This window comes from Suricata suricatta, chromosome 15, assembly GCF_006229205.1.
Source record: "Suricata suricatta isolate VVHF042 chromosome 15, meerkat_22Aug2017_6uvM2_HiC, whole genome shotgun sequence".
Taxonomy (NCBI): Eukaryota; Metazoa; Chordata; class Mammalia; order Carnivora; family Herpestidae; genus Suricata; species Suricata suricatta.
The window spans coordinates 49,953,728-49,980,835 of record NC_043714.1 but is presented as its reverse complement, the minus strand read 5'-3'; the positions used below and the strand labels follow the sequence as shown (position 1 = coordinate 49,980,835).

Sequence of the window (27,108 nt, the reverse complement as noted above, 5' to 3'; positions counted from 1 at the left end):
AGCACAGAACCCAGTGGGGGGCTTGAACTCACAACCCTGATATCAAGACCTGAGCTGAGATCAAGAGTTGGATGCTTAACCAACTGAGCCACCTAGTTGCCCCAGTAACAGACTTTTTTTGAAGAAAAAAAAAGTGATCCTACAAGTTAATTCCACACAGTTAAAATACATTTGAGACCCAAAGGCATAAAAGTTCATTGACAGACATTTGGCTTTGTAGTTTGCTGAAACAAAAACAATTAAGAAATGTATTAACTGACCTATATGACAATATAAAATGATTAATACTGACCTGATAAGCTCTGTTTATTTGACTAGCTGCCCAACTAGCATATTTCATGTTGTCCTTTTTTGTTTTTGCACTTGCTTTTGGATTAGAAGCAATATGACTTGCCGACTAAAAATAAAAAAAAACCCATCAAAAACAAAATTCCTTTTTTCTAGCCAAGATAATCAAAAAAACATGCAAAGGTCATAATTGCAATGGGATAAGAAAGAGATTTTAAAAGTCGTACCAAAATAAGTTTAAAAATAAAAGTAAACTGCAATAAAGTTAGTTTTTAAAAATCAAAATGTTTTAAAATATAGAATAAAGTAACAAAAAATATGTTACATAATACCTAATTTATTTAATTAGTTATCTACCACAACTCTTAAGGGTAAAATTAAATACTTATATACTGTAGAATATTACTTAAATACTGTAGGATAGTGCTGGCCATTATTATTATTTGTTATTAAGTTATTATTTCTAGTTATTTATCACGGTATTACTTTAGCTATCCTATATCAGAATTATATAATTATTGAATATTAATGTAGGAAGGACTCTCAAAAATAATTTAGTCCAACTTCCTACATTAATAGGAGAAAAAAATCCAATAGGAGTGATGTGACTTTACCAAAGCAAGTGTTAATGAAAGCCTTAGAAATAGAAAGAGATCCTCATTTCCAATCTACTTCTCTTTTCACTACACCAAGAGTTTCCAAACTGGTTTCAAAGCCCAGTCAGAATCACTGCAATTTGATCCATCCTAATCTAGGATCCATGAAAGAGTATGTACACACCCAAAATTATATGCTAATTTTTAAGTCTTTATACACACATTTCCAGGGAGAAGATCTTTTATCTTACGCTTACATGTGTCTTAATCTTAAGAGGCTCTGTCCGTGTTATTAAAAACAAATTAAGCCTTCCTTTTATACTTAGCCTGTTTCCCTATATCACCTCCTCTGTCAATGAAAACTTTATATGCCAAAATCTTATTTTTTACACTTTTATGTCTTTAATATCACCTTTTGGTACAAATTTCGGCAAATAGAGTGATTAAAAGAATTGACTCTGGAATCAACTGCCTGAGCTGATAGCCCATCTCAATCACCTGTAGGTCAGTGACTATCCTTCCACAAACTAACTAGGCCTCTCTGCATCTTAGTTTCACTTTCCATGAAATGATAGTAGTAATAGTACCTTCTCAAATAGGGGATGTGAAGATTTAATAATTTAAATTTTAAATAGAGCTCAAAACAATGCTTAGCACATAAAGTGTTATGTGTAAACCATTATAAGTAACCTATTGTTATATACATATTTATTAGTATTTCATTTATTTGGTAAAAAGAGACACCTCTATTATACTATATATCCAAGCTACTATAATTTGCACTGGTAGATCCAAAACACATTTCTTGAAATTCCTTTGAACTATTTTTTAATTATATTGTTATTCTTTTCCTGAAAATTATTTCATTTATATTTCTTCCTGCCTCTATTTCTGCAATCAATTCTTTTTCACTAAGCCTTTTAATAAGACTTTCATCCAAAACTCCATGAAAAGACCAGGATAAATTAAAATTTCAAAGAACTAGCCTATTAAAAAAACATGTTTTCTGATTGTAGAGAGAGGGACTCATATTATCTATCTTTTAAGGCCCAGCAAATTCTTCCTCTATTTCCCATAGCCCTTGTTAATTGACTTTGCTAAGCTCGTCATTTGGCATACATAAAGCATAGAAATATTTAACTACATGCTTCCCACAATTTCCAAACTCTTCTTCTGTACCATATATGAAGTTTATATTTGACAGTACAGATTTTATTTCTAATGTCTGTTACTGCATAGTTTAAAAATATGTCATATAATTTAAGGTAAGAAAAACAATAATGTTGGACATAAACCCAAGAATATCAAAACCATTAAGATATACATAATACGGCTTTGTATCTGTTACTATTTATTTAACAAGGGCAGACTTAAATTCTGGTACAATAAAAGATATTTTATAATAAACTGCCAAATAGCTAGAATCTATTAACTTTCAAAAATAAAACTGCAATACCACCTATTGCTTTGTTTAACTCAAAGGAAAAAAATACGGTAACAACAAAACACAAAAAACAAGAGGGAAGTGTTTGGATGGGATAGACTTAATGGATTTAAATGACAAAATTCAGAAAACAACATTAAACATGCACCTCTGCTCACCATGTAAAGCCCAAACAAAGCTCTCATATTTCTGTTGTTCAGTTTCAATGCCTGTGCAAAATACTTTCTTGAAAGTTCGAGGTTTTCAAGTCCACCTTGGGTATATTTAACCTGTTAAAAATTGAAGAGTGCTGAAATCTGTTTATTTTACTACTTTGAAATACAGCATGTTTCATCATACCATAGGCATGAGTAACTGTAACAGATATTCTGTAAACAAATTTAAGATGTTAAAAGAATTCATCTTAAAGTTGTTAAAGCTAATCTAAATTTTAAAGCATAACCTCCCTGAAAATCCTATTCTATGAACTTTAGGATCAGAGTAGTTTTTAAACAAAATGTTGTCAATAAAAAAGCCAATGTAATTTCTATTTCAACTGCTGTGCAAATGCCTCACAACTTTATATTTTCTATTACTAGCATTCTAAATCTACATGTAAATATTTTTCTAACCACCTTGACATTTCTTAATAATAAAATCCAACATAGCATTAAATTGTATCATTATTCTTAATAGTGAGATAAATACTTCCTACTTCCAAAATTACTGATCTTAATATCAATTTCCTAGAATATGGATTTTTAAATCATAATTATTATAAATGTCTCAGAAGCCATTAAATGGTAACAGTCATGATACCATGGGTTCATAATTAGGAAAGAAAATAGTATGTAATAAAAACACAAATATTTAAACTGTTTGAAGTAAGTGCTTTTATTTTTAAAGTCATATTCCCATTACAATGTTAAAAATTTAAAACTTTTACCCCATACAGTTAATTTTCATCAGATGTTTTAAATATTTATATTATTGCCTCATATTAAATAGGACACATTCTTAGTTCTAAAATAATACGTAACACCTACAAAAATAAAATCATATACAACTGTTGTTTCTGAAAACACTTACTTCAGCATACTGCTGACAGTATAAGTGGTTGTGTGGATTAGTCATCATTAGCTCCTCTAAGCAAAAGGCTGCTTTAGCATAGCTGAAAAATATGAAGAGGAAATTTCAATTTTAAAAGCCAGAAATATCATCTTCGCTCAAATAACTTACTAATAAAATATAACTTAAAACAAGGCTTGAAAATAATTTTAAAACAATCTTAGTGATGTTAGACATTTTATTCCCAAAATTTAAATAGCTTTATTAATAAAATACTTGTTATACTGAATTCATAAATACAAATAACAAATGCTTAACTCCTAAAACAGATTATGAACAATCAGTAGATACCACATTATTAAAAATGGGTCACTATTATGACATCCAAACTTCATTCACAACATAGACTTCATGATCTTGGACCAGGTTATATATAAAATACCTTCAAGTCCAATGATCACTGAATAAAATATTCAAATAGCTAAAGCATAATGAGGAATGTTTTATCAAATACTATCTACTCACAAAAATCCTTATTGACACATACTTACAACATATTCTATTACAAAGACTTTTCATTACTTCTTTGTCAAATACAAAATTATAATGAAGTTATACATTTTTAAACCCATGAAAAATAGATCAAGTTAGTGGTTCTGATATGCACTCTACTACTATTTCATCACATAGTGAAGAAACAAACATCTTGCTAAAAACCCGAAGAGAGAACTGCTACAAAGGGCTCTGGAAAAATAGTTTTACACCACATGACTATAATTACCCTTAATGTATTTTATATGTTTAAAGTGATGTGACTACCCTCACCATTTACAGGAAATCCTAAAGAACACAGGTGTTACAAGATTTATTCCCAGTGAAAAGGTGATTAACAGTACCTAACAGAAAAAGGCTACCTACAGTTATTTTTGGCATTTGTCACCAATATACAAAGCTACCTATTTTTACACTAAGTCTGATACACTTTTCAAAATATACATGCTGCAATTTCACATATATGTACTTACTAAGAACATCTTCCTTTATATTACATGCTCTTTATGGATCATGCACTTCTCTAGGTATGTTATATGTATTAACTCATTTAATCCTCCTCAAACCCTAGGAAGTAGGAAATTATTATCACCATTTTAGAGTTGAGAAGGCATAGAGATGCAAACCAAAACTCCAAAGAGCCTACTCTTAACCACTATGCTTACTGCCTCTAATATAATGAAAAATTATGATAATGATGCTAGCAATAAAGACATCAATGATAACATAAAAACAGGTATAACAATCAAACCCAAAGGCCCTGAGAAACCAAAAACACCCTGTGGATGACCTAAATATCACAGTATTTTAGATTTATGTATGTATATAATCATTAAGGATCATATATTTTGTCCTTTTCATTTTTATATCCAAAACCTAGCATTGGTTCTTGACATGTGATGGGTATATAATAAATCACTGAAAAAATGATTGAATAAATGTCTAGGACAAAAGTATTATGACTATCTAATATATGTTTATCATTCTATAAGAGATACAGAAAGTGTACCTTAAAAACTCAACTTTATCAAAAAGACAGTTCCCTTTTAAATGTGTTCCTTTTTTATTTAAAAAACTTTTTTTAAGCTTATTTATTTATGAGAGAGAGAGAGAGAGAGAGAGAGAGAGAGAGAGAGAGAGAGAGAGAGACAGCACGAGTGGAGGAGGGGCAGAGAGAGAAGGAGACACAGAATCTGAAGCAGGCTCCAGGCTCTGAGCTGTCAGCACAGAGCCCAATGTGGGGCTCTAACCCACAGATTGTGAAATCATGACCTGAGCTGAAGTCAGATGACCAACTAACTGAGCCACCCAGGTGCCCCTAAATGTGTTCCTTTTAACAGGATGATGCAAAAATTCATATTAATATTAAGAATAAATGTTCTTATAGATTTAAATAGGCTGAACACAACTGTGATTCTGGTTCTTATATAATATAGAGTAAGATAAAATAGGCAGATAGGAGTTTCTACTGAAAACTGAATGCCAAGGTATTTTTCTCAAAAATTATTTAGTATCACATACAAGAAGTGGATCCCTCCCCCCAGTTTTACAGAGTATAAAATCAAACTAATTTTGTGGATAAAGTATAGAATCAAATAAACTTAGAGCTAAAAGGAGCAAAAGACAGTTTAATACATTTTTCACAGCAGCAGTTCACTCAAAAGCATTAAACATATGGAAAGTGACTTGAGTGACTATTTCTTCAATTCTCCCCAAGAATAGTACCTAGTCAATTCCATTCCAAATGCATAAAAAAGTTACTTCATTACATACAATGACTCAATGATTAGAGAATTAAAATTATTTGAATCTATTTAAAATAACTACTAGTATTAGTATGTCAGAGTCAATGACTAAATAAAGTTCTCCAAGTTCTTCCGTTCCTCACAGAAGCATTTATATAGATCATATTTAGTCCTACATTATTTTATCAACTTATGATTTTTCCTTATAGGATTTTGATATTCCATGTTATAGCATTTTATATAGTAAGGCTGGTACTACATAGTAACAATTATAATTAGTTTATATTACTAACTGCTCCTTGCTGATATAATATCTAGTTCTGACTATAAATCAAGGGGAGGAAAATCACATATCTTTGTTAAAAATACCTATTTTTGTTTATAATACATATTAGTGGTACTCATGTATACATTTTAACTAATTTTTTATATTTGGAACAGGTAAAATGTCTCAATATGGTTGAGTGGTGTGATATATACCACTACAATCACTAAATAGGAACTATAATCAGAAGTTTATAAATCAGATTTGTAACTTAGAAGCAAAACTAAATAAAGGTAACTTTTTAAAGCTATAAAAACGCACATGGCAGAATTCTATATCCTCTTTAACCTCTCTAACACAATGAATAGGCTTATATGAACATTCTTTTTTGGAAATTTATTTGGAATAAAAATTAGATCTAGAGTAGTAATGCTGCCTGTGACCTATTCTACTTAAAAGAGCTTATAACTACTACTCCTACGCAGAAAGAATGCCAAAATGATAAATACATCTAGCAACTCCTAATGTGTTACATTTAGCCACTATGCCCACAAAACTGTAGTGGCATTCCACAAAACTTACCTCTTCTACCAAAAACAAACAAACAAACAACAAAAAGCCTATCTATCTACCACAGCGACTTGCCCATACAGGTTAAATGAATTAAATGAATAGATTCTGATTTTCACATAGTTTCAAAAAATCTGGAGATATTTCCACTCACCCTAAACCTGAATATTCCCTGTGTTCAATTAGAAAAAAATAAATGGTCATTTTGCAGATAACTAGCTTTAAGACTAAATAGAGTTCTGTGATACAAAACAGAAGGGTAGGCTGAACGTAATTATCATTTCCCCTGAAATTAATTATCAGGTGCTTTTCCTTTGTATTTCTTCTGATTTTTCACTTCATTTCTCTTAAGTATATGTATATTCAATTCTATCCCAATGAACTCTTTAGATTCAAAGCAAAACTGAATGTGGCTATTACAAGGTAAAGCAAATAATAATAAGGAATTTAATTATGGATTAAAAATAAAGTATAATTTATTTTAGAATTAAATACAGGAATATAAGAAATACATACATAAAAGTAACACTTTGAAAGAAAAAAGAAAACAGAGGTGATATATTTATGTAGTTCTTAAAGGACATGGAAGCAATAAAAATTGAAATATATATAAAAATATGAAATTTCTATGTTAAAAAAATCAATGTTAAAAAGATACATAACAAACAAGGATATACTTTTGACAGGACATAGGTTCATATCATTTATATAGTACACATGTTGCCAAAGTGAACACTCATATCATTTATATAAGGAGCTATAAAAAATTTGTAGGAAATTTTAAATTTTTATCCAATTTCACCTCGCAAAATTTATGAAGACTGAAAAGAATGATAGCACCCAGTGTTGTTAAGTAAGGGGACACTAGTAATTGCTGATGTGAGAGTAAATTTCTAGTGAACAACTAGCAACAATTTACCAAAACCACTAAAAATGAGCACATAATCAAGTAATTTTACTTCTAAGAACTAAGACAAGAAAATAATTAGTATAGCAAACATGAAAAAACAAAAACAAAAGAAAAAGCTTTCCATTCCTCTAGGAAATTGATAAAGAATACTAGAGAACTGATAAAGAATAAGATGGAATAATATAAAGCTGCTAAAATATTTATTGTGATAAGGAATATATGTCAAAACATAACAAAGTGAAAAGCATAAGCTATAAAAGATAATTCTATTTTAGGTTTCTGTTTGTTTCAAGAGGTACAGAAGAAAAAAAATCAAATATATTGTAGATAACTTAAGATGGTGATCCAATTAGGATTTTGGTCTTTGTCTTTTTGTTGTGTTTTCCAAATTTTCTTCATTAGATATTTAATCTAAAAAAAAAAAACCCCTTGATTCATATGAACTCTTTTTAAATGCCTTTAATCATAAGATCTTCAAAGGCACTAAAGTATTTTAAATAACTGTCACCTGTTTTAGGGACAAAATAAAATGAATGTTAATTGTTTTACTGTACTCTAAAAATTCACCTTCATGTTAAACTATATACTATACACTCTAAAAATGCTGATTTTAAAACTATGAAAAATGGAACACCTGAAATTAATATAGTACTGTATGTTAACTATATAGGAATATAAATAAAAATAAATTTGAAAAAAGCTATGAAAAGTAGAAACATTACCATTTAAACCAAATGTACTATACCACTCTCACATACATAAGAGAATCCTGAGTATGCTTACATATGTGATCACAGAATCATACATACACATATATGAACATGATTCAGGACATAATTCCCCAATGGAAACAAAGAGAATCTGACAGCTAGAACACAGAAGAGAACTGAAGAATGGTTCCCAAAATACAATAGACATTCATTAAATGACAGCTATTACTTTTACTTTAGCTTCCAGTTTTATATGCAGATAACTACCTTAATTCTCCATTTCACATTACACACACAGCCCTGCTCAAAGGCAAGAGGTAAGTGTCTTAATTCTATTTTATTTCCTGTTTCAGTTATTTGTAGTATGAGAATGAGGTTAACTATTCAGTAAGAATATGTGCATGAGAATCTGAGGCTATTCTCTCAAAAAGAAGAAAAGAAACAATGTGATATACTTCAGATTTAGAAGAACTAAGGGAAAAAAGAAAAAAAAAATCCTGCCTGTAGATAGAGGTTGGCGTTAATGCTGCAATATTAGAAAACTTGCACTAAGACTAGGCTAATCCTCTCACACTGGGATTTCCTCCTGTCACTGCATCAATAAAAAAGCTAACAAAAACATTAAATATCCAATAAGTAAGTTCCTACAGCATTCAACATTCTTGATTATTCTTGGTCTTTTACCCAGGCAACAGAATGCTTCTAACTTTGGAAGAGTTGATTCTCTTAATACTAAGGCTAATAAATGCATACAACTGACAGAATTTTTAAACAGCAGGGTGTATAATACTCTTTGTATATAAGAACAATTTAGACACTAAAAATTCACAATTTTGAATCACTAAAAATAACCTTAGCTCAGCAAATGCAGGCTTTTCTAATTCCAAAGAAACCATCTGTATTTGAAAGAAAAACTTCTCAAACAATTTAGAAAAACACAAATGACTTAATTAAAGCAATTTACATATTATAACCAACAAATTGTTGATTTGTTACATTTCATTTATTTATTTTGTTCATTTAAAATGACTCATGACTCGTATCTTTTCATCAACCCTTCTGAAACAACCACGTCCCCCGAGCTTCTATAACAGTGATAAATACAGCACTCCTAAAATTTACAACTTACTCATGTTCATTGATATAAAGTTCTGCAAGTTCATGCCAGGCTTCTTGGTCTCCAACAAATCTAATGACAGAAAAGGGGGAAAAAAAACCCAGACGGGTGTATATATTCTGTAAATGAACAGCATGGAGGCAAAAAGGAAAATCAAATGCAAATTCCATTTTAATTAAAAAAGATTTATCAGAATAACAAAACACAATCCTCTTGTAAGACACTCACTGTTCCAGATACTCATTCAGTTCCCGAATGGCCTCCACATTTTTCCCCTGGGCTTTTCGAATGGCAATCTTACGCTTTCTTGCAGCCTATGGGTTGACATTAATAAAGGATTAGGCCCTCATGATTCCCTGGGTTTTTGTAAAGAAGGTAATTTGACTGTGCAAATTATTATCTCAATGCCAGTGAAATTCCATTGTAGAACTACTGCTTAGTGGGAGTTTATAAACATACCCCATGACATCCCCCTGGGGAATTCAAACATTCCTCTAACAATCACATATGCTTTACTTTTGATGTATACAATGTATGCATCATTTCATTCAAATAAATAACCATCCAGATTCTGATAATTACAAGTCAGCAGGGAATCCTAATCTTTACCCAGCATAAAGTCCTTTACTCTGTCTCATTCATAAGATTTGTATGTTAAGAGATAGAGGGTTAGTGGAGATTAGAAAAAAAATCTCACCATGACCACTTGAATTGTCATTATAAAATATATCTCCCGATAAATTTTTTCAGGTTTAAGAAAAAAAACCTACCTGTAAGTCTTTCAAAAGAATAACATAGGACTTGAAAACAATATTTTATAATAGACAAAACATTTAAACTTGCTTTTTAAAATTTCTTAAATAATAAATATAAATATCAGTACTACTTATGCATTCATCAAATATGCACTAAACATCTTGTTTAGTTTGACAGAGACTTTGCAAGACAATGAAAATATGAGAATAAAAAAAGAATAGATAATTCACTATAGGAGCTGATGAGAAAAAGACACATCAAATAAAAAGACAATGATAGAGATATCTAGGGTTGTGACAACATGGAAGACATTAACACAGGGTGTGGCAGAGTGGAGGGGGTCTAAGGGCAGGGAGCAAAGAGGGCCCCAGATGTGATACCTGTACTGAAACAGAAAAGCATTAGACATTAAAAAAGCAAAAGAGGAAATTGTGTGGAGGACAGAACCTAAATGGAGGAACACAGAAGTGAAGGCACAGAAGACACCAGCAGTATGTGTAATCAGACAGCAACATTGTGTGTAATCAAGACTATCTATTAGAGGCTGGAGTTAACATGGAATGGAAGGCACTATATAAATTAAATTTGTATCTCTTCCATCTCTATTTAATTCAATGCAAATAGTCTAAACAATGAAACAAACCAGAACTATGGCCAAGTTAAGTTTATGAACTATGAACATGATTGTTATTGTTTTATATAATACATACTCCACCAGATGCAAACAAGGAGAGTAAAATGAATGGGGCCTCTTTTAGACTAAAAGAACTACCTGCCATGGGTGAAAAAGGTGGAGGTTTTGCTTTGAAGAAGTGAAAGTCAAAAAATCAGAGAAAATCAAGAGATTCCCAATAAGTAAGACCATGAGTGATATTTAGAACAACAATGATAAAAAACATTTTGGTAAGAAAAAATGAAATGTGTTAAAAATGTATATCCTTGATTATTCAGCTCATACTGAAGGCCTAACACAATGCCTGCACTATGGTAGATACTCAAATATTTTTGGAATAATTTCACTCTGTACAACAATGAAAGTGCTATAATAAATGTACCATTTAAAAGGCCTCAAGAATTCAGAAAGAAAAGTAAGAGAAAAGCTCTAAAAGTAACTCAATCTTAAATCCTTTAGGAAGAATACTAGACTTCAAATGAGAGCCTTTTTCCAAGTTCTTCTGAAAATAGGTGATAGATAAACTAACATATAATTAAGAAAGTAATTTTTTTAGATATATCATATCTAATTTCACCAATCCAACAATTTTTTTTAATTTTTTTTTATGGTTTTTATTTTATTTTTGAGAGACAGAGACAGCGCGAGCAGGGGAGGGTCAGAGAGAGAGGGAGACCAGAATCCGAAGCAGGCTCCAGGCTCTGAGCTGTCAGCACAGAGCCCAACGCGGGGCTCGAACCCACGAACTGTGAGATCTTGACCTGAGTTGAAGCTGGACGCTTAACCGACTGAGCCACCCAGGCGCCCCACCAATCCAACACATTTGAAACAGATTTTAACTGTTTATTCCTTTCATTTATCATGATACTACTTCCTCTACAGGCAATAAGGTAGAACAGAGTCCATGTTTTGAAATAAAAAAGATAAACAAATACTAACTCTTGGTACTTACCAGCTTTCTAACCAAAGGCAAAATATTTAACCTTCCCAAATGTCCATAATACTCCAGTCTCCAAGTATCAATGTAAAGCAACTAACACAGTAGAACGGTATTGAATAAACAGTATCTTCCTTTTCTGTTTATTCTATACTTAACATTTATGTTCAGCATAACATAAGTCTACCTATGAAATCATTAAAGGCCTGGCACAGGCTTCCTTAGTTTGATATAATATCTTGTTCAATCTTTATAGGATTTGCATCAGCTGAGATATTACACAGATGCAGTGAAACTTATTGAAAATACTGCATTCAAATGTGACATATCAGACAAAAAGTCCAAGTGTGAACACGAGTAACAAAGACTACTTCTGTGATAAGAAGTATGGTATGAACCTTGTAATGGACACCATTATGTACATTATATATAAGTTTCATGAAGAAGAGTATACTAAAAACACTTGTCTAACTTTATTTTTTGGTGATTTAACAACAGAACCATCTCTCTACTGTTGAATATACACTGAGATTTTTAGGTCAGCAGCATGCACAAAACATAGTTTGTAAAGCACTGCTGTCAGGTTTCAAAGATAACTCATCTTTAAACTGCCTTTTAAAAAACAATCCTTGGGGTACCTGGGTGGCTCAGTCGGTTGAGCGTCGGCTTTGGCTCAGGTCATGATCTCATAGTTTATGCATCTGAGCCCTGTGTTGGGCTCTGTGCTGACAGCTCAGAGTCTGGAGCCTGCTTTGGATTCTGTGTCCCTCTCTCTCTGACCTTTCCTGGCTCGCTCGCTCGCTCTCCCTCTCTCAAAAATAAATATACATTAAAATTTTTGAGAAAAAACCAATCCTTTTGTAAATGATGAAAAACAGAGATCTAAACAACTTAAATGCATCAGAAGAAATAGGATTAAAAGTAGAATCTAAAATTTCTGATTCCCATTCTAGATCCTGCTAGACTTACTGAAAGAATCTGAACCGTTACAGGTTAAATATTGTTACTATTGTTACTATTATTATTACTATTATTTTGAATTATGTGTATTTATAGTACATGAAATGTCATAATTTTATAACAATGTAAAACAAACAGAAATTCAATATTTGTAACTGAAACTTTTAAACACAAGGCTTTAATCAATTTGGAAAACATGCCTAAAAATCTCTCCTATGTAAGCAATATATTGGCTGATCATGTAAAACCTAAGATACAGCATTTTATTTCCTAATAGTATAAAGTCTAAAACAAACTTTTAAGTGGTAACATTTCAACTAAGGCAAAGCCAGTCTTCCTAATTAAACTGTGTAGGACAGCTTAAAGAAATAACCTTTGTGGCAATAATTATCTTTTGGCAACGATATATTATTAAGTTACATACTAAGCAACAGCCCTTTCCACGTTATTGCTTCTAAAAGAAAAATAATACCACATGCTGGCATAAGAACCAATCTTTATCATGATAATTTTAAATGAGCATTAAGCAGGGCTATCATTTCTGGCCATTATGGGAGTAACAAGGATCAGATTTACCTTTTTGCCTGAACCAATTAAAAAACTAGACTAAATACATGAAACAATCACTTTTAAGGCACAGGACAAGAGGCAACAGACAACAGTGATCCCTGAGCGGCTGGAAACAAATAAGGTGAGCCCTATTTTTATTGCCCTGGCTTGCTGCCTGGAGAGAGTTTCACAGAATCCTGTGCAGGAAGAGTAAACATGGCGAACTCAGTAGACTCTGAGTTCAGGAAAAGGAGCTGAGAGCCCAGGAAGATTAAAGGTTAGAGTTTGTAGACATAGTACTAGACAAAAAAGAAACAGAATAAGAACTCTAGATTCCCCTTGAATCTCAAGGGTTTTCCTTGAGTATTTAGCCTTGTACTGATCAGTGCACATGAGTGAAAAAACTGCCCCAAGCCAAGGAAAGAATCACCAGAGGGGTTTAAGGGAAAGTGTCTTGAACTCACTATTCCAACCAACCAGACTAGAAAATGCCACGATTCCTGTGGCAATGGACAGTGTAGCCAGAAGGATGTAATGAGGAATCATTAGCCATATACACATTGTTCTGAACCTCTCTAACAAAGACCCAAAAAGATCGAATTGTTTTAAAGTAATTTCTATACCACAAGAAAGCTCAATTCCTGTAACACAGGAATACAAAAATGGAAAGGAGTAAAAACTTTTGACGATAGTTTTGTTCACTATCTTGATTGTGTGATGGCTTCACAGGTGTATACAAATGTCAAAACTTATCAAATTGCACACCTTACTTAAATGTGTGCAGTCTATTCTACATCAATTATATGTCAAAACAGTTTTAAAATAGCATTAATTGGACTAAAAAGTAAGTAAAGTCTTGAATATTTATCAATTTCCATTTATATTTCCTTCTTATACTTTTTTTCCTATAAAGTATGCCAATATTCTGAATTTTTCTAAATGTCTTGTTTGGAAAAATCTTTGCAAATATCAGTTTAAGTCTTAGAAGTGAAAACTGTTTGGGGCACCTGGGTGACTCAGTCGGTTGAGCTCCAATTTCGGCTCAGGTCACGATCTCATGGTTTGTGAGTTCAAGCTCCTCATTGGGCTCGCTCCTGTCAGCTGCCAGCACAGAGCCTGCTTCGGATCCTCTGCCCCCTTCTCTCTCTGCTCCTCCTCTGCTTACGCTCTCTCTCAAAAAGTAAATAAAATACATATTTAAAAAAATAAAATATATATTTAAAAAAATGAAAACTAGGAGCACCTGGGTGGCTCAGTCAGTTAAGCACCTGACTCTTGATTTCAGCTCAGGCCATAATCTCACAGTGTGTGGGATTGAGCCGGGCATCAGGCTCTGCACTAACAGTGTGAAGCCTGCTTGGGATTCTCTCTGCTCCTCTCCTGGCTCACTCATACTCTCTGTCTCTCAAAATAAATAAACAACCATTTTTTTTAATGAAAATTGTTCCACATTTTATAAGTAATTTTAGTATCAAAGTTAGAATTTCTATTATAAAATATTTCTATAATAAAATATAAAAAGTATTGATGACTATGAACAAATCTTCATCAAACTTGCTACAGGCTTTCTGTGACATTACATATAAGGGAGCTAGTCAGCAATTATTCCTGAAACACTTGTCATATCTTAAAAAAATAAGCTACAGGAGGAAAGAAATACTTCCTAGGAAAGGACTAAAGGATTATAGTCTACCAGCAAAATACAATCTAGACTCCCTCTACTGCCAATGCTGGGACCAGAAAGACAGACTGCTGGCCTACAGGAGGAAAGCAGAGCTCTAGGTTCTTCCAAGGCTTAGGCCCATGAGCCTAGGAAATGTGGCATTCTGAAAGCATCTTCATCTTTGGTAGAGAGGCAATTATATCTAATTCCAAAACAAAACTTTAAATATTTGATACATCGCAATATGCAGTTTACAAGTCAAGGCAAAATCTGATCTTTCTGAAATATGAAATTAAATTAAAAAGGCAGTAATTATTATACCTCCTTTCTGAAAGGCATACATTCAGTAAGTATTCATTGAAGGCCTACCATATGCTACGCATTAGTCATGCAATGGACATAATTATTTCCCCCAAGGAACTTTCAAAGGAAAGTCTACTTTTATTTTAAAAGCAAACAAACAAAAAAACCTAGTGCTCAGGTAGGCAAGGGATAAAAGCTCACAGTGAGCCTAATCCAACACTTGACTTTGACAGGTTGATGACTAAAATTTTCATATTTGAGTTACCATTCTAAAAACCACTTACATACTAGTAATTTTAATTGTTTGTGTACTTTCATTGCAGAATATTCTTTCATCCATTACCTATTTCAATTCCACTAGTCCTAGGTTTCCATCCCCATAATCTCTGATCTATGACAGAACAGCCTACAAATTACAAACTATTTCATCTTATTGCACCTCCTTCAAACTATCCCCCATATTATTATTTTTTAAATTTTTAATGTTTATTTATTTTTGAGACAGAGCGTGAGTAGGGGAGAAGCAGAGAAGAGAGAGGAAGACACGGAATTTGAAGCAGGCTCCAGTCTCCAAGCTGTAAGCACAGAGCCCAACACAGTGCTCAAACTCACATGACCTGAGCCGAAGTCGGATGCCCAACCGAGCCACCCATGTGCCCCTATCTCCCGTATAATTAACAAAGGGATTTCTAAAAATATCTGGTAGTTTTTCCCTAATCAAAATTTTACTTCATTGTCCATTTTCTAAGAATAAAAATTAAATTCTGAAATTAACATACCACGTTGTTCACAAATATAGACCATCTTGTTGCATCTCCAGTCACTCTGCACAAAGAACCAATTTAGAGGTAGAAAATAATGTTCCTCAGAGCCCTAGTTTTTCTCAGAGGTCAATGTGTACAGAAGAAGAAAGAGGTTACATAGGTAAAGCACCGTACCATGCCCTCTCTTCAATAAGAACAGAAATAAAAATTCACCTAAAAAAGGCATTAAAGGAAGTACAGAAAGAAAAGTATAAATGGCTTTTTAAGTATATGAAAAGATATTTAACATCATTCATAATGTAAGTTATAACCAGTTAACATTTTTTACCAATTAGACTCACAAATAAAATCAAAAAAGCTGAATAGTATACCATGTGGGAGAATACACGAGAAGAAGCACTCTCATTCACCACAGAAATGAATAGGGATGCTAAAAAGCCTTTATGGAAGGAAATTTGGCAATGTCTATCAAAATTTCAAGAATTTTTTATTTTTTTTTATTTTAGAGAGAGAGAGAGCACACACGAACACACAAGCAAGAAAGAGGGGCAGAGGGAGGGAGGCAGGATGAGGGGGGAGAGAGAGAAAGAGAGAGAGAGAATATCTAAGCAGTCTCCATGCTCATTGTAAAGCCTGGCATGGGGTTCAATCCCAGGACCCTGGGACCATGACCCGAGCCAAAATCAAGAGTCATATGCTCAATCGATGGAGCCTCCAGGCACCCCTATCAAAATTTAAAATGTATAGTCCTCCAGACTTAGATTGCAGAGTAGGAATCCATCCTACAATGGCATTCACTGCAACCCTGTTCCTGGGAGGAAGATATCAGATTAACCCAAAGGTTCATCAAAGAGTGACTTAAAACTGTTTTCCAAGATAGGGACTATATATCATGCAACAAAATGCTATGTAGCTGTTCAAAGGATGATGTAAAGGATGTTCTGATATATAAAATGAACTTTACAATGTATTGTGAAGTAGAATACGCCACCATTTGCATTTCAAATCACTCACTCTGTCAAGAGGGACACACTCATGCACATGTGTATGTGTGTTCACAAGGAAAAAGTCTCTGGAAGAATACATTAGAAATGTTAACCACGTCTAAGTGAAAGAGGACTTGAGATCAGGGATAAGAGGAAAGACTTATTTTTCATGATATATTCTTTTGTATTGTTTGTAATTTTAAAAATGGATAGGTTTTACTTCTTCAAAAAAAATTTCACAACTTTTTAAAAATAGATAGGGAAAAATGTCCATTTTTGCACCCTCCCAGAAGAAAATTGAAAAATTCCTTCCTAATCACTTTATTCTTTCTTCCCTAGGTAAACTTTGTACTTTAACAGTGTGAAGGCTTCATTCATGAGATATGAATGAAGACTTGCCAGACTATCATCATTGCTTCATTTCAACCATACTCATCCTTCAAAGCCTGCAAGGCTTAAAAATCACACAGGAAATCGCTAATGAATAAGACTTTAATAGTCTATTTTCAAAGTCCACAATCTGTTCACATCACTTTGCATACCTAAGCACAAAGTCAAGTGCGTGTCTAATTTGTTTTTCTATTCCCAGAACCAAGCATATTGCAAGCACTCAACAAACTTTTTGGAAGATTAATGAATGCAGGGCACCTGCGTGTCTTAGTTGGTTAAGCATCCAACTTCAGCTCAGGTCATGATCTCGCAGGTTGTGAGTTTGGCCCCCACATTGGGCTCTGTGCTGCAGCTCAGAGGCTGGAGCCTGCTTCAGATTCTGTGTCTTCCTCTCTGCCCCTCCCCAGCTCACGCTCACTCACGCTCACACTCTTGCGCGCGCGCGCTCTCTCTCTCTCTCTCTCTCTCTCTCTCAAAAATAAACATTAAAAAATTAAAAAAAAAAGATTAATGAATGCATGTGACAGGGAAGGAGAGCTCCTTAAAGCTTGAATGACAACCTCATTCCTATACTACATATCTAGAGGCACAAGACTAATGAAGGAGTCACATGGTCACTTTTAGACAATGCAAAAAAGAACTACAGGGTAAAGGCTTGACTTATAACTAGGGATGAGGATGAAACTAGACTTTCCCACCTTTGAGGTCATGAATTAAAGATGCTTTGAAAAAAGAAAATATGATGTCTTTAATACTGCCATTTAACTGTTTTATATAAATAGAGTCTTTCCGTACTAGGCTTAATTAGTTCTGGGTCGTACATGGTTTTGTTATCTCCCTTAGTGTCTACCACAGTGCTTTCTATGGATACATTAACAGAAACGTTCTTTATTTTTAGTAACACCAACATTCTGGTGGTTCATGAAAGATACTCAATAAACATTTACAGAAGAACAGAAGGGATTAAGGGGACATTAGATAAGGATAATATTTAATGAAAGAATAATACATTTAGCAAAGTTGAATTTAGCTACTTTGTTGTATACTGTTCACCTACCAACTAAGGGATTTAGTTACTACCACCTTCATGCATAGTTTATGAGTGAAACTATTTAGATTTTTCTTTTAGTCAGTCATAGAGTCATAGAACATGGAAAGCACTACAAACACCGAAAAATAATTACATATTGTCTTAAATCCTGAAAAAGGGAAATGATGTATTAAAAATATCCTCCACTTAAAATGACACATAAGTAAAATGTTTGACTCATAATTCCAAGAAAACAAATTACAAGCTATTGATTTTCAACCTGTTATAAAAAATTGTTTTGAAAAAAACCTTTCAGGACTGTTTCAATACAAACCATTTCATATTTTCAATATACAACTGCATTAAAAATTAATACCTTTGAAACTGTGGTAAAGTCTTATAAATGAAATAAGTACATGAGAAAATCTTCAAGGGAAAAAAACCAGTGCCATTTTCTTAAAACAGGTAGCAAGAAATTAGGATTAAGATTAAAAAACATATTCAAAACTTTCCCATTTTAACTCTTGTTTTTTTGGAAATACCCAGATAAATAATAGAAGCTCTTTCTTCTTTGTTTTTGGTTTGTTTTTAATAACAGGTAGGCTTGCGGTTCTTTTAAAACTTTTCCCTGAACTTTCTATAAGCTGAGAATCCTCACAAAATAATAAATACTTGCCATTCAAATATCTACCTCTACCTGCTATTCTCCCCTACCATCCCCCCAAAATACCTTAGTAAGTGTCCAGAGAAAATTTCCCTGGGATGGGATAATATTAAAAGCAAAACCATCTAAACCATTTCAGTACATATATATGTTACCACAATGTGTAACTTACACAATGTTACTTGTCAATGATATCTCAATAAAGTCGAAAAAAGATTGTCATTTAAGCAATAAACCTAAGTATTACTACAGAGTATCAGAAGAGACAGCAGAAATCAGGGATTTATGACTAAGGAATGCCTGAGATAAATGCTAACTATGGGACACTTCAATATTAAATAATCCCCTAACATAGCATAAATATTTTAAAACAAAGCAAGTAACTAATGTTTAATAGTCAGTATTTCTGCTTCTTATAATCCACAATCATACATCAAATGACTTCTCAGAAATGTGTATTTTTAATTAAATGCTTGTCAAAAAGAGAAAACCTTCATGTATTCGTATTGTGTTAATATAACAATTTCTCCTATAACAGTACAAAACAAACTCTAACTACTTTTTGTTTAAGTATTCTAAAAATATTTTCTCTTAGCAGGCATATGTATGCATGGACAGAATTAAAAAATACTAAAATGCCTGATATGTTATCTAAAATCTCTTTAACTTTTCATTGTGTAAAAGGAAAGTCTGAGGAAAGTCATCATGCAAAAGGAGTCAACTAAAATGTTCTCAAAATTTTTTTAAATCTTCACTAGAGTATTTTAAAAACAAATACTACCTAAGTATATTTGGATCAAATGCTCTGCCCAATACACTAATATATTTGTTTAAATCAGGATAATTAAAGATGTTATCTTATGGGAAACACAATATATTTTTCTTCTTTATGTGTATATCTGTACACATGTATGTTGTATATACATATACATGTTCTTATCTACGGGTAAGGCAGAAAAAAGCAAAACACTTTTATTAATCCCATATACCAATTACAGTCATGACTTCTTTCATTTTTCATTGAGACAACTAGAATATAAATACCCAAACAAAACGAGTTGGTATATCATAAACTTCAAAATATTATAAAACCACTGAACTCTGCTGGGTCTTTTTTAAGCACACAAAATTCTTTCTTTCTAAATCTCCACTAGGTTCTCTTTATTTTTTTTTTTTAAAGTTTATTTATTTTGAGAGAGAGAGTATGTGTGTGTGTGAGCAGGGGAGGGGCAGGGAGAGAGAATCCCAAGCAGGCTCCTCGCTGTCAGCACAGACCCCAACACGGGGCTCGACTGCAGGAACCATGAGATCATGACCTGAGCCACAGTCAGCCACTTAACTGACTTAACCACCCAGTCACCCCTCCGCTAGTTTCTTTTTAATAAAGTATCTTATGAGTCAAATTTTACCGAAGAATTTTAACTCTATATTAAAAATGTGGTCCAACATATAATATTTTTTTCAGATTTATTTATTTATTTAGGAAGAGACAGAGAAAGTGAGTGAGTGATGGACGGGCAGAGGCAGAGAGAGAGGGAGAATCCCAAGCAGGTTCCATGTTCAGCACAGAGCCCTGTGCAGGGCTCAATCTCACAACCGCATGATCAGGACCTGAGATGATTTCAAGACTTGGACACTTAACTAACTGAGCCACCCAGGAACCCCCAACAGAAAACATTTAAAATAAGAAGCTAAAACCTGGCTTCATATGTATTTTTACATTATTTCAAAAATGAATAAATTTCACCTTTTAAAATAAAATTTAGATAGCCAGCTAACTTACAGTGTTGGTTGGATCTTCTTGTAAAATTCGATCATATAGTTGTATAGCATCATCATATCTATTTAAAAAGAAAAAGAAACATCAAGAATCATTACCTTAATATTTAGTGACAAATAATAAATACAGAAAAAGATTAAACTGGCAGGACTTTAAATGCATTTACAATTGGAATCCATCTCTCTTCTGATCTTCATGTAACAGCAGCAATTTGCTAGAAATTTTCTGCAGAAAAACTTCATGTATAAAGCATTTATAAAAAAAATTTACTTCAAAAATATACTGATTCATGAACAAACAAAAAATGAGATGAACAAAAACACATTGATTCTGTTTGGCCTAAACACAAAGGTAAAAATTAGCAGCACAGAGTTCTCAACTAAATGGGGAAATCTAAAATAAAATCATTAAATATTAATAAAACAAAACAATGAAGTATATAAACAAGGACAAAATTAATGCTATAGAGCAAGGGTTCTAAGACACAGCACATATGACACGACACAGTACATCAGGGCCCCCTGAGAATCTTTTTCCAACTACATAACCTCTGGGGAACACACTGAAAATGACAGAGGAAGGTAGACCTGACACCATTCCTTTTATTAATATAATGGTAATCTCAATTTTAGTAGTTTTCTAGTTTTGGGGGGTATTTTATTAGAAAATTTACATTGTTTTTATAGTTGTATAAAAATTATACACATAAGGTATTAATATCTAGTTTTATATTTTATATAGTAAAGTTTTACTATAATTAAAAAAATAGTTCTTTTTAAAATTTTTCAATGTTTATATATTTTTAAGAGAGAAAGAGAGAAAAAGAGAGACAGACTGTGAGCAGGGGAGGGGCAGAGAGAGAGACACAGATTATAAAGCAAGCTCCAGGCTCTGAGCTGTCCGCACAGAGCCCAACGCTGGGCTCGAACTCACAAACCATGAGATCATGACCTGAGCTGAAGCTGGACACTTAAATGGACTAAGTCACCCAGGTGCCCCCAAAATAGTAAGTTCTGTAAAAACTGAAGGTAATGGTTAATCTTTTTAACTCAGTGTGATGTATCAACTTAACTGGCCATGAGATACCCAGACTAAATATTATTCCTGGGTATGTCTGAGGGTGTTTCCAGATGAGATTAGCATTTGAATCTTTGGACTCAGTAAAATAGACTGCCTTTCCCAATGTGAGTGGACATCCCCCAGTCTCTTGAGAGCTTAAATAGAACAAACATGGAGGAAAGAGTTATTCGCCCCTTTTCAATGCCTCACTGCTTGAGCTGGGACATCTCATCTCATCATCTCTTGCCCATCAGCTCCCTTAGTTCTCAGGCTTTTGAACTTGGACTCAGTAGAATTATAGCACCAACTTTCCTGGGTTTCCAAGTTGCAGACAGCAAATTCTGAACTTCTCGGCCTCCATAATTACCTCATAGTAAATCTCTCTCCCTTTCCCTATGCGTCCTACCGCCCTCCTCCTACCCCCATATATGTACACCAATATCCTCTTGATTTTGTTTCCCTAGAGACTCCTAATATACTGCAGGACACAAAAATTTACCTTTAGTCAGCAATATTCTCAAACCTATTTGTCAATTCTCCTGCAGGGCTTCCTTTAAAAAAAAAATCTGGATTACACTACTAACAAACTGCTCTCAGTAAAGTGGGGACTAGGCAACTACATATTTTTTTTAATAGGCCACAGATCACTCTAATTTACATAATCATGTATGAGAATCAATGGCTAATGCCCCCATGTAATGAAGACACATAACAGCCACTCCTCAGGAGAAAAAAAACCACACACACACAACAGCAAAACCTTACTGGGTAAAATGATTATGTGAGTTTCAATTTAAGAGCAAGGCTTAAAGAAACTAAAGTTCAATAGGTAGTTTAGAAAGCCTGATTTAAGAATAAATTATTGTTACCATATCAATTTTTGGTACCGTTATAAAGGGGGTGGAGGGACAGTAACTATTAAAATGTGTCCTTTGGAAATTCATATCTCTCAAACCTTTACAAGATAATTTTAAAAACCATCCATGTTGGACTTGGGGATGTGTCTGGCTATTTACATATTTTAGGAATGATCTAAAAATACTAGATATACGATACTTGAGATAAAACAAAAGGGATATTAGAGTAGAACACTGATTCAGGAACAGTCTTTTGTATATTTCTTACATTCTGTCCTCTGATTCAAATTACTTTCTGTTAACCTAAAATAATACTGTTTTATTTATTTTTCTTTATGTCCTTTGCTTGCTTATAGAGAAGATCCAATGAGATTAAAATGTACATATAAACAAATACATAAACCAAAAGCCAAGGAATAAAAGGATTAAGAAAAACTATATCAATATATCTTGCTTAATAAAAATTACTATAATGAGGTACAAGTTACCTCCGTCTTACCTAAAACATCAAATTTAAAAAGTAAGGAGCAATAAGCTGATCCTAAAATTCATATGTAATAAATTCAAGGGACATAAAATAGACAAAATCCTCTTGGAGGGAAAAAAAAGAATAAAGTTAAAGGCCTCATACTTCCAAATTTCAGAATGTACTACAAAGCTACACTATAAATAGTGTGGAATCAATACACTGTGGTATGTGATAAACATACAGATCACTGGAACAGAACTAAAGCCCAGAAATCAACCCTCACATTTACATTCAATTAATTTTCAACAGGGGTGCCAGACAATTAAATAGGGAAAGCAAAGTAATTTCAACAAAGATGCTGGAACAGGATATCCGCATGCCAAAGAATAAAATGAGACAACTACCTCACCACCATAAAAAATATTAACTCAAACAGATCAAATACCTAAATATAAACACTAAAAGCAACTATAAAACTCTAAGAAGAAAGGATAGGTGTAATCTTTGTGACCTTGATTAGGTAATGGTTTCTATATGTGACACTAAAAGTACAAGTGACAATGGAAAAACAGAACTGAACTTCATAAAAAATCAAAAACTTTTGTAATCTAAGGACACCATTAGGCAAGTGAAAAGACAATCCATATGCGAGAAGTTTTGCAAATCATATTATCTGATAAGGGACTTGTATCAAGACTATATATAAAAAACCCTTAAAATTAACCCCTTATAAACAAAGAATATGAATACACATTTCTCCAAATGGCCAATAATTGCATCAGAAGATGCTCAATATTTCTAGTTCCTGGTTTGGCACATAAAGATTCTGAAAGTCATTACTCCCATCCTCACAAGAAAAAAGCTAAAAAAAGTGAACCAACAATTCTTAGATCCATCAGAAACTTGACATCACCAGGGGTACCTGGGTGGCTCAGTTAGTCAACCGTCTGACTTCACAGTGTCATGACCTCACGGTGTGTGGGTTCGAGGCCCACGTCAGGTTCTGTGCTGACAGCTCAGAGCCTGGAGGAGCCTGCTTCAGATCCTGTGTCTCCCTCTCTCTCTCTGCCCCTCCCCACTCATGCTCTGTTTCTGTCTCAATAATAAATAAAACATTAAAAAAAAAGAAAAAAAGAAGAAAAGAAAATTGATATCACCAAGTAAACCACTACCCCTATAATTGGGAGGTAGATCAATACAGATAAACACAGCTTAATGGAGCACAAGACTCCATCAAAAACTGTTAGAGCTAATAAATGAATTCAGTAAGGTTGCAGGATAGAAAATCAAGATATAAAAATCAGCTGCATTTCAATACACTAATAATAATCTATTAACCTCATTTACACATCATCAAAAAGAATACACTACCCAGGAATATATATATTTAACCAAAGAGATAAAAGCCCTGTATATTGAAAACTATAAAACACTGATGAAATAAATTGAAGAAAATCCAAAGATATCCATGCCCATGGATTGGAAGATTATTGGTAAAATTTCCATACTACTCAAAGTAATCTAAAAATCCCATACAATTCCTATCAAAATTCCAATGGCATTTCCCACAGAATTAGAAAAGTCCCAAAATTTGTATGAAACCACAAAAGACCCTGAATATCCAAAGCCATCCTCCACAATAAGAAAAAAAGCTGAAAACATCATATTTCAAACTATATAACAAAGGCATAATAATCAAAACATTATGGTATGGGCGTAACAGACACACAGATTAATGGAACACAACAGAGAATCCAGAAACAAAATCAAACATAAATAGCCAATTAATTTACCAAAGAGAAGCTAAGAATATACAATGGGAAAAGGATAGTGTCTTCAGTAAATGGTCTTGGGAAAACTGGACAGTCATATGCAAAAAAATAACACAGCACTACTATCTTTACACCATATGCAAAAATTGAGTCAAAATTGATTAAAGACTTCAACGTAAGACCCGAAATCATAAAACTCCTAGAAGAAAACATAGGCAATAGCTCTCTGATACCAGTCTTGGTGATGATTTTTTAGATTTGACACCAAGAGCAAAGGCCAACAAAAGCAAAAATAAAGAAATGAGACCATATCAAACTAAAAAGTTTCTATACAACAACAAGAAAAAATTCAACAAAATGAAAAGACAACTTATGGAATGAAAAAAAAGATTTGCAAATCATTTGATGTTTGCAAATATCTGAAAAGGAGTTACTATCCAATACCTATAAAGAATTCATACAGGGGCGCCTGGGTGGCTCAGTCAGTTAAGTGTCCCACTACTGACTTCAGCTCAGGTCAGGAACTCGCAATGGTGAGATGGAGCCCCACAATGGGCTCCAAACTGGCCAAAGAGCCTGCTTAAGATTCTCTCTCTCCCTGTCTCCTCTCCCTCTGCCCATCTCCCCTGCTCACTCTAAAATTAAAAAAAAAAAAACAAACAAAAAATAAAAAACAAGAGAAAATGAAACAAACAAAAAACAAACAAAAACCTCATACAATTAATGGCCAAATACAAAAATCCAAGTAAAGAGAAGCAGAGGAACTGAAAAGACATTTGCTGAGGAAGATAAACAAATGGCAAACAGGTACATGAAAAGGTGTTCAATGTAATTAATCAAGAGGGAAATGAAAATCAAAACCACAATGAGCTATCACCTCACACATAATAAAATGGCTATTGTCAAAAAGACAAAACATAACAAGTGTTGACAAGGATGTAGAGAAAGGGAACCTTGTGAACTGTTAGTGGGAATGTAAATTAACACAGCCACTATGAAAAACAGTATGGAGGTTCCTTATAAAATTCAAAATAGAACTATGATTTCATCTAGGAATTCCACTTCTGGGTACTTATCCAAAAGAAATAAAATCACTATCTTGAAAAGATATTCCCACCCTCATGTTCACTGCAGCATTATTTGCAATAGCCAATACATGGAAACAACCCAAGTGTTCATTGACAGATAAGTGGATAAAGAAGTCTGATACAATGGAATATTATTTAACCATAAAAGAGGAAGAAATTCTGCCAATTATGAAGTTGGATGGACACTGAGGGCACATGCTAAGTGTAAAAATCAGGCAGACAAAGACAAATACTGTATAATCTCACTTACAAGTGGAATCAAAAAGAATTCAAACTCACAGAAATAGAGAACAGATTAGTGATTGCCACTAATGCGGGTGGGCATACTAGGTACCAGTGGTCAAAAGGTACAAACTTCCAGTTAGGTCCCAGGGATATAATGTACAGTATGGTTACTATAGTTAATAATTCTGTGTTGTATACTTGAAAGTTGTTGCTAAGATAGTGAGGCTTAAAAGGTCTCATAAGAAAAACATTGTAACAAAGCATGGTGATGGATGTTAACTAAACTAACTGTGGTAATCATTTCACAATACATTATCAATATCAAATCATGATATCATATACCTCAAACTAATAGAATTCTATCTCAATTCTATGTCAATTCTATCTCAATTAAAAAAATAATAATAGCTTCTATACTTTGAATGCCTGTATGCATCGGTATCTTGAATGTCTGTCATTACTAATTCCCAACAACCCCGACAAGTTGGAAATATTCTTGTTTTGCAGAGGAGTAAAGCTAAAAGGCTTAATTAAAAATAAGTTAAATAATGTGCCAGGTAAACAGCTAAGAAATCCTAGAAAGAGGATATAAAACCAGTCCTTACTCCTGAACATGATCCCATTTCTCTAGGCCAGAGATGGTAAATGAGTTGCACTCCTATGTCAAATCCCATTTATTACGAGTAATTGGCAAAATTTATGCTGAGAAGCACTAACACTATTCTGAAACTCAGCAGCAAAACATCTTGCACAATTAATGATGTTGCCATGGGTCTAGTAAGCCCTACATCTATACCCATGTTTACCATTTTAGAATGGGATCATACTGTTAAGATTCAGTTACCTTTCCATGGCTTCAAATCTCATGCCCGTTAGTCTCTTGACTCTGTGACTGCCAGGGAACTGTCTTCTCAACTCCTGAAGACAAAACTGAAAAAA

General features: G+C 33.3%; 1 protein-coding gene across 4 annotated transcripts in view; it reads right to left on the bottom strand.

Annotated features, from left to right (window-relative positions):
* The window catches only part of EMC2 (ER membrane protein complex subunit 2), a 46,704-nt gene that overhangs the window by 12,285 nt on the left and 7,311 nt on the right, over window positions 1–27,108 (bottom strand). For 3 of the 4 annotated variants that reach the window (XR_003903259.1, XR_003903258.1, XM_029923719.1), the window contains exons 4-10: window positions 27,014–27,099; window positions 20,703–20,760; window positions 9,473–9,558; window positions 9,257–9,316; window positions 3,397–3,478; window positions 2,487–2,597; window positions 293–397 (exon numbers count right to left, since the gene is read on the bottom strand). Coding sequence is in view for 2 of the 4 variants with exons in the window: in XM_029923719.1 (XP_029779579.1) it covers window positions 293–397; window positions 2,487–2,597; window positions 3,397–3,478; window positions 9,257–9,316; window positions 9,473–9,558; window positions 20,703–20,760; window positions 27,014–27,099 (588 nt within the window). In the remaining 2 variants the exon portion in view is untranslated. The remainder of the gene's footprint in view (window positions 1–292; window positions 398–2,486; window positions 2,598–3,396; window positions 3,479–9,256; window positions 9,317–9,472; window positions 9,559–20,702; window positions 20,761–27,013; window positions 27,100–27,108) is intronic. The other variant, XM_029923720.1, reaches the window with a different exon arrangement.